Source organism: Eleginops maclovinus, chromosome 4, assembly GCF_036324505.1.
Source record: "Eleginops maclovinus isolate JMC-PN-2008 ecotype Puerto Natales chromosome 4, JC_Emac_rtc_rv5, whole genome shotgun sequence".
Lineage (NCBI taxonomy): Eukaryota > Metazoa > Chordata > Actinopteri > Perciformes > Eleginopidae > Eleginops > Eleginops maclovinus.
In genome coordinates, this window is record NC_086352.1 from 2,641,750 (window position 1) to 2,654,249 (window position 12,500).

The following is a 12,500-nucleotide window of genomic DNA, read 5'->3' on the forward strand; positions in this document are numbered from 1 at the left end:
ATTAATTAGCTGTGTCTGTATTTAATGATGGAGACACAAAAACATACACAACACAGACCAGTTAGTTACGGATGTGTGTCGGATAAATGATGATGTATCGTTTGCACGTTTAGCACTGGATAATAATCAGGGCTTTTCTAGAAAAATATAGCTTGAGGTGATATCGTCACTTCCTGTCTAAATTAAGCCCCGCCCACTTTCCGGTGGAAATCCTGCATCAGAGCGAAGCGGAAAATAATAGTCTTCACGTCTTGAAGCTGCTGAGTCATATATTTCACCTCCAACAACAAATAGATCCAGAGTTTCTTAACTTCCTCTCCAGAAAGAAGGAGAGTAAAAGAAAGGATCAGAAACCTCAGTTTCAGTGTCAGCCTGCTGCCTGCCACTCGTCCCCCGGCAGACCCACCGGACATCCATCCCCTATTTTATAACTGTTGTTCTCACTAAGTCACTAAAACAGGAGTAAACATGGTCTTCATGTGGGCCTATCTTCTGCGGTGGATTTGGAGCACTTGGTATGGTCCGTCACGATACATAGTGGACATGTGCTCTCCTTCCTGAAACCGAAAACCACTACCCAATACAACATTTTACTTTACTACAATCATTTGCATGAATCCCATTACTTCATACATCCTTTGCATGGCCCTCTGTCATCAGAAAATGCCCACAGACGTGTTAGGAAAGACTCACAGGTTTATAATCATTATGAAAAGACAATTCTACAACTATTACCACCCGGACTGTTTCCTTTAAAATGCGTTTTTGTGCCGTCGCATTGTTTCTAAGTGGGGTCATTGTTATAAACAGCAGGTAATGCAGCACTTCTCTGCAGGTTACCTGGTTATATAACTGAATAATGAAATGATTTGAGACACAGAGGCTGAGAACAGAATGCATAAAACCACACACAAAGAGAAGATCACTTCACATAGAAACACCAAAATAAGTTCCAGATAAATTGTCCTACAGGTCAGCAGTTTGTGGTGGTAAGATAGCTGTGGTTTGTGCAAACACATAAACCTAAAGAAAAGTGTAGTATTAATATTTACACGCTAACGGTCTCATTGATCAAAATCTAAAATACCAAGCATGGCTGTAAAGAGTTCCACATGTGACCTGTTGGCACCCTAGTCCCAACTGTTGATTCAGGAACTAATTAACAGGGTTGGTGATGAAAGTATTGAGACAGAATATGTCAGATAGGAAATGATATTAAAAAGCTCACATTAGTTTTCTGCAAATAAGAAAAGCCTCTTTTTGCCTTTCCGTAACATATTAAAACCTTAAATCTGTGTTTCTAAAAGCACAGAGGAATACCCCGGTGTGGCGGGGCGGACTGCTGTCTTTATTAAAAGCATTTATAAAACAGTGAGTCTGTTTGTTTGTTTCTGCAGGATTATCAATGCTCTTACTGGAGCCCTGTGGGAGGACTTCTGTGCACACACACACACACACACATACACACACACACACACACACACACACATATACACACACACACACACACACACACACACACACACACACACACACACACACACACACACACACACACACACACACACACACACAAATGACCAAGTACCCAGGCTCACACTTTACTTTAAATGACAGTAGCACAGCTCTCTCTGCTTCAGTTGTGCTTCAAATCAATAGTCCCTCTTTTCCGTCCACTTGTTTTTTTCCGGTCCCTGCTCTCTCGTTTGGACTGATTTCATCGGCTCAATTTTTGTGAAAGCAGCGTACACCATGGAAGAAATACACACCGAGCTAAGAGGGTGTGTCTGGAGGAGGCATTGTAAACATCCACATGACTTATTTATAAAATGCGATTCAATAAAATGAATGTGATGTCAAAGACCAGCTGTGTCTTCAAACAACATACAGCACCAGTCTAGCCAGAACTACTTTACTCTTGCTTAAAGCGATAGTCCGGATTGTTGGAGGTGTGTTTGTAGTCAGGTTATTACATACTGTAGAGTCAATGGCTGTCGGCTCACCCTTAGTTTATAGAAAAAGGGAGGATTACCAACAGGAGTCATAGAAACGTTTTTCAAAACGTCAAGTCCTTCCTATATCCCCAATTTAGGCCAATACTCGTTTAAAGAGGCCCCTTTATGCTATTTGGGGTTTTCTGTTTCCATCAGCAGGAGAGGACTCTTTAAAGTAGAGACTCTACATACTGATATACACCTGAACATCAGCAGGAGAGGACTCTTTAAAGTAGAGACCCTACATACTGATATACACCTGAACATCAGCAGGAGAGGACTCTTTAAAGTAGAGACGCTACATACTGATATACACCTGAACATCAGCAGGAGAGGACTCTTTAAAGTAGAGACACTACATACTGATATACACCTGAACATCAGCAGGAGAGGACTCTTTAAAGTAGAGACTCTACATACTGATATACACCTGAACATCAGCAGGAGAGGACTCTTTAAAGTAGAGACTCTACATATTGATATACACCTGAACATCAGCAGGAGAGGACTCTTTAAAGTAGAGACACTACATATTGATCTACACCTGAACATCAGCAGGAGAGGACTCTTTAAAGTAGAGACGCTACATACTGATATACACCTGAACATCAGCAGGAGAGGACTCTTTAAAGTAGAGACTCTACATACTGATATACACCTGAACATCAGCAGGAGAGGACTCTTTAAAGTAGAGACGCTACATACTGATATACACCTAAACATCAGCAGGAGAGGACTCTTTAAAGTAGAGACGCTACATACTGATATACACCTGAACATCAGCAGGAGAGGACTCTTTAAAGTAGAGACGCTACCTACTGATATACACCTGAACATCAGCAGGAGAGGACTCTTTAAAGTAGAGACTCTACATACTGATATACACCTGAACATCAGCAGGAGAGGACTCTTTAAAGTAGAGACACTACATACTGATATACACCTGAACATCAGCAGGAGAGGACTCTTTAAAGTAGAGACTCTGTATCACAGGCAGAGGTTTTGGGTGGGTGTATGATCTTCTGTGTTTGTGTGAAACTAAATATATAATGCACAATGATGCAAAAGGGAGTCAAGGTTAAACACTACATAATAGAGAGAATAGCACTTTCAGTAAACAGTCTGAAAGGTTTGTTTGCTATGGAAACAAACGGTATGCATATCAAAGTTCACTTTAACAAGCTGAAGCTTCCTCAGCATCTGCTGCTCACACCGCACCCTCCTCATCCCTACGGTGTGATTTCATTCTCTGATCCAAACACATCGGACGGGTCTACATCACACGCTGTAAACCGCTTCAGGCCGAGTCATTGCTTCTAATACCTGCCAGGAAACATCAAGATGCACAACTAAGGAGGGAAGGATATCCTCAGGCTTTGTTTCTCTCATTATTTCCACACTTTCTCGTATTTCCACCACTTCTCCAATTAAAAGCAGTATCTGTCTTATACTCTAATCCACGTCATTCAAGAATTCTACAGATCGATGCCTTTCCTGTGAGGTGACTTAGCTAATAGTGTTCTGCTATTGCACCGCTAGGAGTCCTCTATCTATTAGCATTGCATCCGTATTACTATCTAGAAACAACTTCTCTTCATGGATAGATTCAAGCATAAGTAATCTGCTGAGGGATTTATTATTGGTTTAGAAGCAGGAGGGCTTCCTGTTTTCAACTACTTCTGATCAAATGTCTGCAGGGTGCTGGACATTAGACTGTTTAGTTGCATGACCTTTGCAAACCTAATGCAGCAGTTTTAAAAATGCATGAGCATCCATCACAAAATAAGCCTTTTTTCATATTTCATGACAAGCTAAGAAGGCTTTCTGTCCAGAATCTTGTCCATACAACTTGCTGGGAACATTGTTTGTCTATCCGACACACCAGTGCACAACTGTGGAGGACCCCTGGATGTCGTGTGTAACCTTGCTATCCATCAGAGTTCCCAGGATCATTGAGATAAATACAAACATTCAGCCTTAATTGGTATTGAATCAGTCCTTCAGTTTTTAATTAAGAAAATAATAATTCTCACAGATTTAAAATCTCCAAATAACTGATCCAATCTATTAAAAACAAAAGGACTGGATATTTGTCACATCTTCGGTTAACGACAGATAACTAACACGAGCACATTTACTCTCTGCTAACAAGCAATGAACAAGGTAAAAACTGACTTTTTAAATCCAGATTTCATATATTTAAGAAGTCTCCTTTTCTGCAGAGTTCTTAAGAGGCCTTGAGGTATTTCCTCGTTCCGTCTGACCTCCTCTCCACCACTTTGACATTTTTCTTTCTTCATTTTTTGGTTCTGTCTTGAATTATATTTCAACTGGCATTAAATGTCTCAAAATCTGACTCACCTAAGATTGTTCACATCACCATAGAAGACCTGTACACCTGTTGAACTACAGTATAAAGAAACTCCTCCATTAACAAAACCTGTACATGTTCCTTTCTGTGCGACAGGTGGGAAACCTTGGCCTGCTCTTCATGTTGCTGTTCTTCATCTATGCCGCTCTGGGAGTGGAGCTGTTTGGAGAGCTGGGTGAGTCTGATAACACCAACCTGTTGAAGATGAAGACGAATAACTGTTGCCAAAACAACGGCACAAATTATCCTGAATCTCCAGTGTCTAATTAATGGATTAGTTTGTTCTTGGCGGGTGGAATATAAAAGGTTTCCTACGATAGTATTTAGTCGAACTCATCATCACTACAACGTTTTCTTTGGCAATCTAGAATGAAATGGGCTTTTCTTTTCCCTTTCTTCACGAGTAACCTTTGCAGTTCTTTCTAAAAATAGTTTGAATTATACATCCTGGATACAATCTGCTTTTAGACACACAGATCGAATGCACCCAAGTCTATGCACAGAAGAGAAGACCTCTATTCAAAATCAGCAAAAATAAAAGGCCCTCCCTATCCATCCTCAGGTCCCAGGTGACACCTTTTATATGTCTTTTGTTCTCCTTTCAAAACCCAAAGATGTTCAACTTAATCTTGTATTTCTCAAAGAAAAGCAGAACACTTTATATTCCAAAGTCTGAAAACCCTCCTTCATGCTACTTTTGAAAGTTTCTCTTCCTACATGTTTAAACACAAGTTGTTAAATCAACTCTCCCTCAAAGGAAGCCGAACATAGAGCTGCGTGTAGTAATTTAAGGGTGTAATTATGCAAATGATCAGACGTCTGAGACCTCCTCCTTAAAAGGTGGCTTTCATCTTTTGTTCTGTCGAAGTTCAACATTTTCTTAAATTGTTTGGGGGTTTGGCGAAGACCTCTTTGTAGTTAGGCTAATTATTATTGAGTTTAACTTCTAGAAAAGTTCATAGATTGAGTTTGAATAGAAATAATACAGTCTGGAGCTGGACATCAGATCCATCAGCAGAGCAGGACAGACAGGAAGTAAAAACTTAAGGGAACAATAGAAAAAGAGAGACAGGAAGTAAACACTAAAGGGAACAATAGAAGAAGAGAGACAGGAAGTAAACACTAAAGGGAACAGCAGAAGAAAACAGGCAGGAAGTAAATACTAAAGGGAACAATAGAAGAAGAGAGACAGGAAGTAAACACTAAAGGGAACAGCAGACGAAGAAAGACAGGAAGTAAACACTAAAGGGAACAAAAGAATAAGAGAGACAGGAAGTAAACACTAAAGGGAACAGCAGAAGAAGACAGACAGACAGGAAGTAAACAGTAAAGGGAACAATAGAAGAAGAGAGACAGGAAGTAAACAGTAAAGGGAACAATAGAAGAAGAGAGACAGGAAGTACACAGTAAAGGGAACAATAGAAGAAGAGAGACAGGAAGTAAACAGTAAAGGGAACAATAGAAGAAGACAGACAGGAAGTAAACACTAAAGGGAACAGCAGAAGAAGACAGACAGGAAGTAAACACTAAAGGGAACAGCAGAAGAAGACAGACAGGAAGTAAACAGTAAAGGGAACATAGAAGAAACGGACAGGAAGTAAACAGTAAAGGGAACAATAGAAGAAGACAGACAGGAAGTAAACACTAAAGGGAACAGCAGAAGAAGACAGACAGGAAGTAAACACTAAAGGGAACAATAGAAGAAGACAGACAGGAAGTAAACAGTAAAGGGAGCAATAGAAGAAGACAGACAGGAAGTAAACACTAAAGGGAACAAAGGGAACTACTTGCATAATACCTTTTTTAATGCATTTCTTTTAACCAAAGAAACCAAAAACAAAGTCGCAATCTCTCGGATAACCGTCATAAACCTTTGATGTGACGACATTTTGATTCACTCAAATACTTTCCTGTGTTCTTCATGTCTTCTCAGTGTGTAACGCCGACTACCCGTGTGAAGGAATGAGTCGTCACGCCACCTTTGAAAACTTCGGCATGGCCTTCCTCACACTGTTCCAGGTTTCCACCGGGGACAACTGGAACGGCATCATGAAGGTACCTCGGTTTACAGCCGCATCGGTTCAATGCCTTCTTCATATCTCTGCCTTTCGGACTGGGATATGTAATCAAGGGACCTGATTGGTTGTCACCTCATCTCCCGCAGTGGGGACACTACGATGTTTTTAGATGAGGGTCAATCAGAAAGAGGGCAGCTCTACTCACAAGCTTATATTCTTATATGTCTTGAGCTGTCTGAACCCATTTTGCAGCAGACAGAATTGTAATTAGAGGTCTTCGGTTCAGGTCCCGGGACCAGACCATATTTAGATATGAGCAGTTGAGTCAGGAATGAGCGTGTATTTCAGAAGAGATGCTGGAGAAAAAGCGAAATTGCACACAAGAGAGAAAAGTAGAAAGGATGGTTACAGAATTAAAATTGATGCCAATTTATCGTCCTATCATCCGTCACCTCAATCAAGTCTCACTCGCCAATGACACCCAAGTACCTTGAGGTTTCACACTGATGTATCCTTGAGTAAAATACACTTTCATTGACTTTGAAATGGGAGACAAACAGATCATTTGTCAGGCCACAGGCTTTCAACAAGCTGATGTAAAAGGTTAACAATGTGCTCTGTGAAACCGTTCATATGGCGTCCTTGATGTGAGTGAGTGTCTTTTATCAAACATGAATGCTTTCCTCATCCCTAAAATAATCCTCTATCACTCTGACTCTTACTCTTTACTTTATTTGATTTGTTTATTAGTTCTGAAACCATGAGGTAGTTGTGCTACAGACTCCAACTTAACGATTAACTGCTTGTGTGTGGGCGAAAAACTTCCTTTGGAGCAGGGATCTTAGCCTTTGCTGAACGTTTACATGCACTAAAACCTATAGAACACACTTCAGGAAAGAGAAAACCTCAAAAGCATAAAAGCTCCTCTTTAATATTGAAGTTAAATAAGTAAAAACACTCACCCCTTCTTTTCAATCCTCAACCCCCCCCAGGACACCTTGAGGGAGTGCCCCCCCGGTCACCCTGCCACCGACTACGGCTGCCACGCCGGGCTGCAGTTCATCTCCCCGATGTACTTCGTGTCCTTCGTGCTCACGGCGCAGTTCGTCCTGATCAACGTGGTGGTGGCGGTGCTGATGAAGCACCTGGACGACTCCAACAAGGAAGCGCAGGAGGACGCCGAGATGGACGCCGAGATCGAGCTGGAGCTGGCGCAGGGGGGCCTCTGCTGCATGGGGGGCATCGGGGCCATCGCCGGGGCCACGGGGGGCGCGGCGAGCGGGTCGGGCGTGGGCGGAGGAGCGACGGGTGCCATCGCAGCGGGGGCAGTCGGGGCAGTCGGGGGTCCGAGCGGCGGGGTTATGGCGCCGCTCAGAGATGGAGGAGGAGGTGCGGCTCACGAGGGACGCACACACCATCGCTGCCGGCTCTACTCTCCCGCTCAGGTGAGCCCCCCTCACACACGAGAGGGAAAGATCACTGCTGATGCAACGCTTGCTTTTAGCCGTGCAAATAAAAGCTTTCTTTTGCATGAAATTGATTTTTTGGATCAGTCAGTGAACAAATGCCCGTTCACTAATAACATATCTAAACATTGTTCACTTTATACTTACATGACGCATGTTTACTTGTATTGAGCATTTCTGCATATACCAGCGTCTGTTGTTTTCCAACCCAGTTTAGATTCAACCACGCCCACTCTCGCATTACGAAAGCTGCCACCCTTGGCGTTTTCATCCCCTGAAATACTCATTTGAGCCACAGCCGCTTCATAGAGCATCTTTTTTAAAGCAGATTGATTATGACTGTTGATCAGCGTTATGCAGAAATTAGGATCAGCATGTACAGTACGTGGGCACATGTACTTTCCAACACCGTCAGAGGATATTCAATATTCTGCCCCAGACCGCTGTCATGTTTTCAGCATGGTTGGCACTTGCACCAAGAAGCTACATCGGCTATCAAAGGTGTATGTCCGGAGCTGCAGTCCGCTCACCCCCCCCCCCCCCCCCCCCCCCCCCCCTCCAGGTAAAGTTGTCTCTAAGCGACAGGAAGTGAGCCAGAAGGAGCACGGGAAGGGGTAGTTCTTCTTTGCTAAATTGATCCTATATGTAGTTTATTTTTCCCAAGCTAAAGAAGAAGTGATATTACTTGAGCGTTTGGATGGGGACCTTGATGTTGTCTTTAGACTGGTTGAGGTCTCGCGGAACGTCGTCGATGTGGAAGTGGCCGTGGTTAAAAGGTTGGACAAAATGATGGTTGTGTACCACCAATAAACAAGATGTGGAAGAAAGTGTTACCTCCCAATTCACCAAATCAGTTCCTATAGGGCTATCAACATTTAGATGCACCTGTTGGCAAGCTGTGACCCTGAGGCCTTCAAAAGATGCTTTCTCCTTTAAGAGAAGCATTTATTTGAGATGCATCGGCCGATTATCTTTCTTTCATTGATTGATAAATAGTTTGATGTGTAAAAAGTCACAAAAAAGAGGAAGATATCCCTCCTGGTTCCTCAAAGTCCAAGGTGCCACTTTCAGTACAGTTAAAAACCCAAATATACACAATGTGATCATATATTTCCCAGAGAAAAGAAGGAAGTCTCCACACTCCAAAGGCCCCAAGAACCGCCTTTAATGCTATTTTTATGAACTTTGTGTTCCTACATTTTTCAATAAGGTTGTTAATGCAGCTTTCCCACAACGGCAGCAGAACACGAAGCTTTGTGTAGAGATTTGTGTCTGTAATTATGCAAATGCTCAGACGTCTTGAGAACTCCTCATTAAGAGGTGGCTTTCATCTTCGGTGTTGTCTGGGTATTATTACAAGACTTCTTTTGGGTTCGGCGAAGATCTCTTTGTAGTTCAACAAATTATCTTTGAGTTTAACTTTGAGAATAGTTCATGGGTGGTTTAGATTATAACAAATATATTCTTAGACTCTGCAAGAAGTTAGTTTTTTTAACTTTCCAATACACTTCTCTATTGTTCTTTGACATTGCCAAGACATAGAGGTTATAACCACAGGAAGTAAACACTAAAGGGAACAGCTGGAGAAAACAGACGGGAAGTAAACACTAAAGGGAACAGCAGGAGAAGAAGAGAGACAGGAAGTAAACACTAAAGGGAACAGTAGAAGAAAACAGACAGGAAGTAAACACTAAAGGGAACAGCAGTAGAAGAGAGGCGGGAAGTAAACACTAAAGGGAACAGCAGTAGAAGAGAGGCGGGAAGTAAACACTAAAGGGAACAGCAGAAGAATACAAACAGACAGGAAGTAAACACTAAAGGGAACAGCAGAAGAAGACGGACAGGAAGTAAACACTAAAGGGAACAGCAGGAGAAGACAGACAGACAGGAAGTAAACACTAAAGGGAACAGTAGAAGAAAACAGACAGGAAGTAAACACTAAAGGGAACAGCTGGAGAAGACAGATAGGAAGTAAACATTAAAGGGAACAGCTGGAGAAGACAGATAGGAAGTAAACACTAAAGGGAACAGCTGGAGAAGACAGATAGGAAGTAAACATTAAAGGGAACAGTAGGAGAAGAAGCGAGACAGGAAGTTAACACTAAAGGGAACAGCAGTAGAAGACAGACGGGAAGTAAACACTAAATGGAACAGCAGAAGAAAACAGACGGGAAGTAAACACTAAAGGGAACAGCTGGAGAAGACAGACAGGAAGTAAACACTAAAGGGAACAGCAGAAGAAAACAGACGGGAAGTAAACACTAAAGGGAACAGCAGAAGAAAACAGACAGGAAGTAAACACTAAAGGGAACAGCTGGAGAAGACAGACAGGAAGTGAACACTAAAGGAAACAGTAGGAGAAGAAGACAGGAAGTGAACACTATTCCAAAAGAGAGGGATGAGGGGGTGCCTCTGTGTATTCCTTGTCATCCTGGAGAAGCTCTAAAATAAACAATGATTGGCATGTTTCTTCAGGACTTCATAACTTCATTCAGCAACAGTCGCTGCTGCAGCTGGAGTGATTCATGACAAGCAGCTGTGCCACTGCAAGGTGTTGATGACTTTAGGATAAAGAAGGTAAACTGTCCCTGCAGATCTAAACAATAGGAGCGCTCTGTGATTGCTGATTGCTCAAACGGCAAGTCGGTGCAAGCTACATCAATAATAATACATTTAATTATAGCACCTGCACAGGAGGACAGGTAGGTTCATTCTCGCTGGTGCAGAAAGAAAGGAACGAGTATACAAACAAACAAGAGACGACAATAATACACAACTAGAATCAAATAGAGAGAAACATGAGAGAAGATTTGGAAAGAAAGGGACTGAAAATGACTCTGAATGAGCAGAGACGGGAGAAGTACTCAGGTCTTGTACTTGAGTAAAGTAGAAGTACTCAGGTCTTGTACTTGAGTACAGTAGAAGTACTCAGGTCTTGTACTTGAGTAAAGTAGAAGTACTCAGGTCTTGTACTTGAGTAAAGTAGAAGTACTCAGGTCTTGTACTTGAGTAAAGTAGAAGTACCAGAGTGTAGGAATACTCTGTCACAGTAAAGTATTCTAAATGTTCCTCCAGTGAAAGTAGAAAGTACTCTCCTCTAAATGTACTTAAAGTAGCGACAGTAAAAGTAGTCATTGTCTGATTGGTCCATTTCAGAATAATATCTCTGATATGTTTTATAATGATTGATCATTAAAGTGTTCTCAGAGCTGGTAAAGGTGCAGCTAGTTTGAATGGCTTTGTATACTGCAGGGTAGCTGCTGGATTTACTGCAGGGGAACTAAAGTCTGATTTAAGGGAGATTATATTTACCATCATTCATCCTAATCTGCCTAGCAACTAAAGGTGATAAATACATGTAGTGGAGGAAAAGTACAAAGCACTTAGTGACTTATCAATTAACCCAAGTAATTCAGTTAATTCATATTCATATTTTCATCCATCCTAAGAATGACTCTGAATGAATGGGTGAGGGAGGGGAGTGTGAGCCTCATTGTGTTTTTAGCTGAGTCTGTCAGCCTCTCTGGTATTTTTAACCAGAAGAGGAGTAAAAAAAGAGATGAGACGGAGGAGGAACTCTTTCATGTGTCTCCGAACTTGCAGAGTTTTAAATCTCTGTTCTGATTAGCAAGCAAACGGCTCCGTCAGAAAAAAAAAAGCAGGCAGTATTTTTATACCGTTCATATTGAGATGATGTGGTTGTATAATGAAACCAGAGTCACCACAAACATGATGGAACAGAAGAGTGCAAAGGGAAGTCACAGCTTTCTGTTGGAAGCCTCACAAAATCCTTGAAGTTTGAACTCTTAAATAAAACTCAGTAATGTTGAGGTGTGACGAAGAGGTAGTCGAGCATCTACAGTATTTGTTGCAAGAACTTTCCAGAGTTTTTAGGGATCATTTAGGCTCCCTGTGGAGATGTGTTATTGTACAACTCCTATAAAATCTCTAAAGTAAGCTTTCAGAAATGTTATTTCTTACCTATCACAGTTACTATTCTGTGTACTACCAAGATACAGGAACAGCTACGAGCTTCCTGTGAGAACAAAATATCCTGCTGATGTTCAGGTGTATATCAGTATGTAGTGTCTCTACTTTAAAGAGTCCTCTCCTGCTGATGTTCAGGTGTATATCAGTATGTAGTGTCTCTACTTTAAAGAGTCCTCTCCTGCTGATGTTCAGGTGTATATCAATATGTAGTGTCTTACTTTAAAGAGTCCTCTCCTGCTGATGTTCAGGTGTATATCAGTATGTAGTGTCTCTACTTTAAAGAGTCCTCTCCTGCTGATGTTCAGGTGTATATCAGTATGTAGTGTCTCTACTTTAAAGAGTCCTCTCCTGCTGATGTTCAGGTGTATATCAGTATGTAGTGTCTCTACTTTAAAGAGTCCTCTCCTGCTGATGTTCAGGTGTATATCAGTATGTAGTGTCTCTACTTTAAAGAGTCCTCTCCTGCTGATGTTCAGGTGTATATCAGTATGTAGTGTCTCTACTTTAAAGAGTCCTCTCCTGCTGATGTTCAGGTGTATATCAGTATGTAGTGTCTCTACTTTAAAGAGTCCTCTCCTGCTGATGTTCAGGTGTATATCAGTATGTAGAGTCTCTACTTTAAAGAGTCCTCTCCTGCTGATGTTCAGGTGTATATCAGTAT

The 12,500-nt window shown here is 41.7% G+C and overlaps 1 protein-coding gene across 1 annotated transcript in view; it reads left to right on the forward strand.

Moving 5' to 3' along the window:
• LOC134862710 (voltage-dependent T-type calcium channel subunit alpha-1I-like) overlaps nucleotides 1-12,500 on the forward strand; it is a 225,623-nt gene that overhangs the window by 198,625 nt on the left and 14,498 nt on the right. The window contains 3 exon segments of the mRNA XM_063880729.1: nucleotides 4,462-4,540; nucleotides 6,299-6,420; nucleotides 7,376-7,828. Of these exon segments, the coding sequence (XP_063736799.1) occupies nucleotides 4,462-4,540; nucleotides 6,299-6,420; nucleotides 7,376-7,828 (654 nt within the window).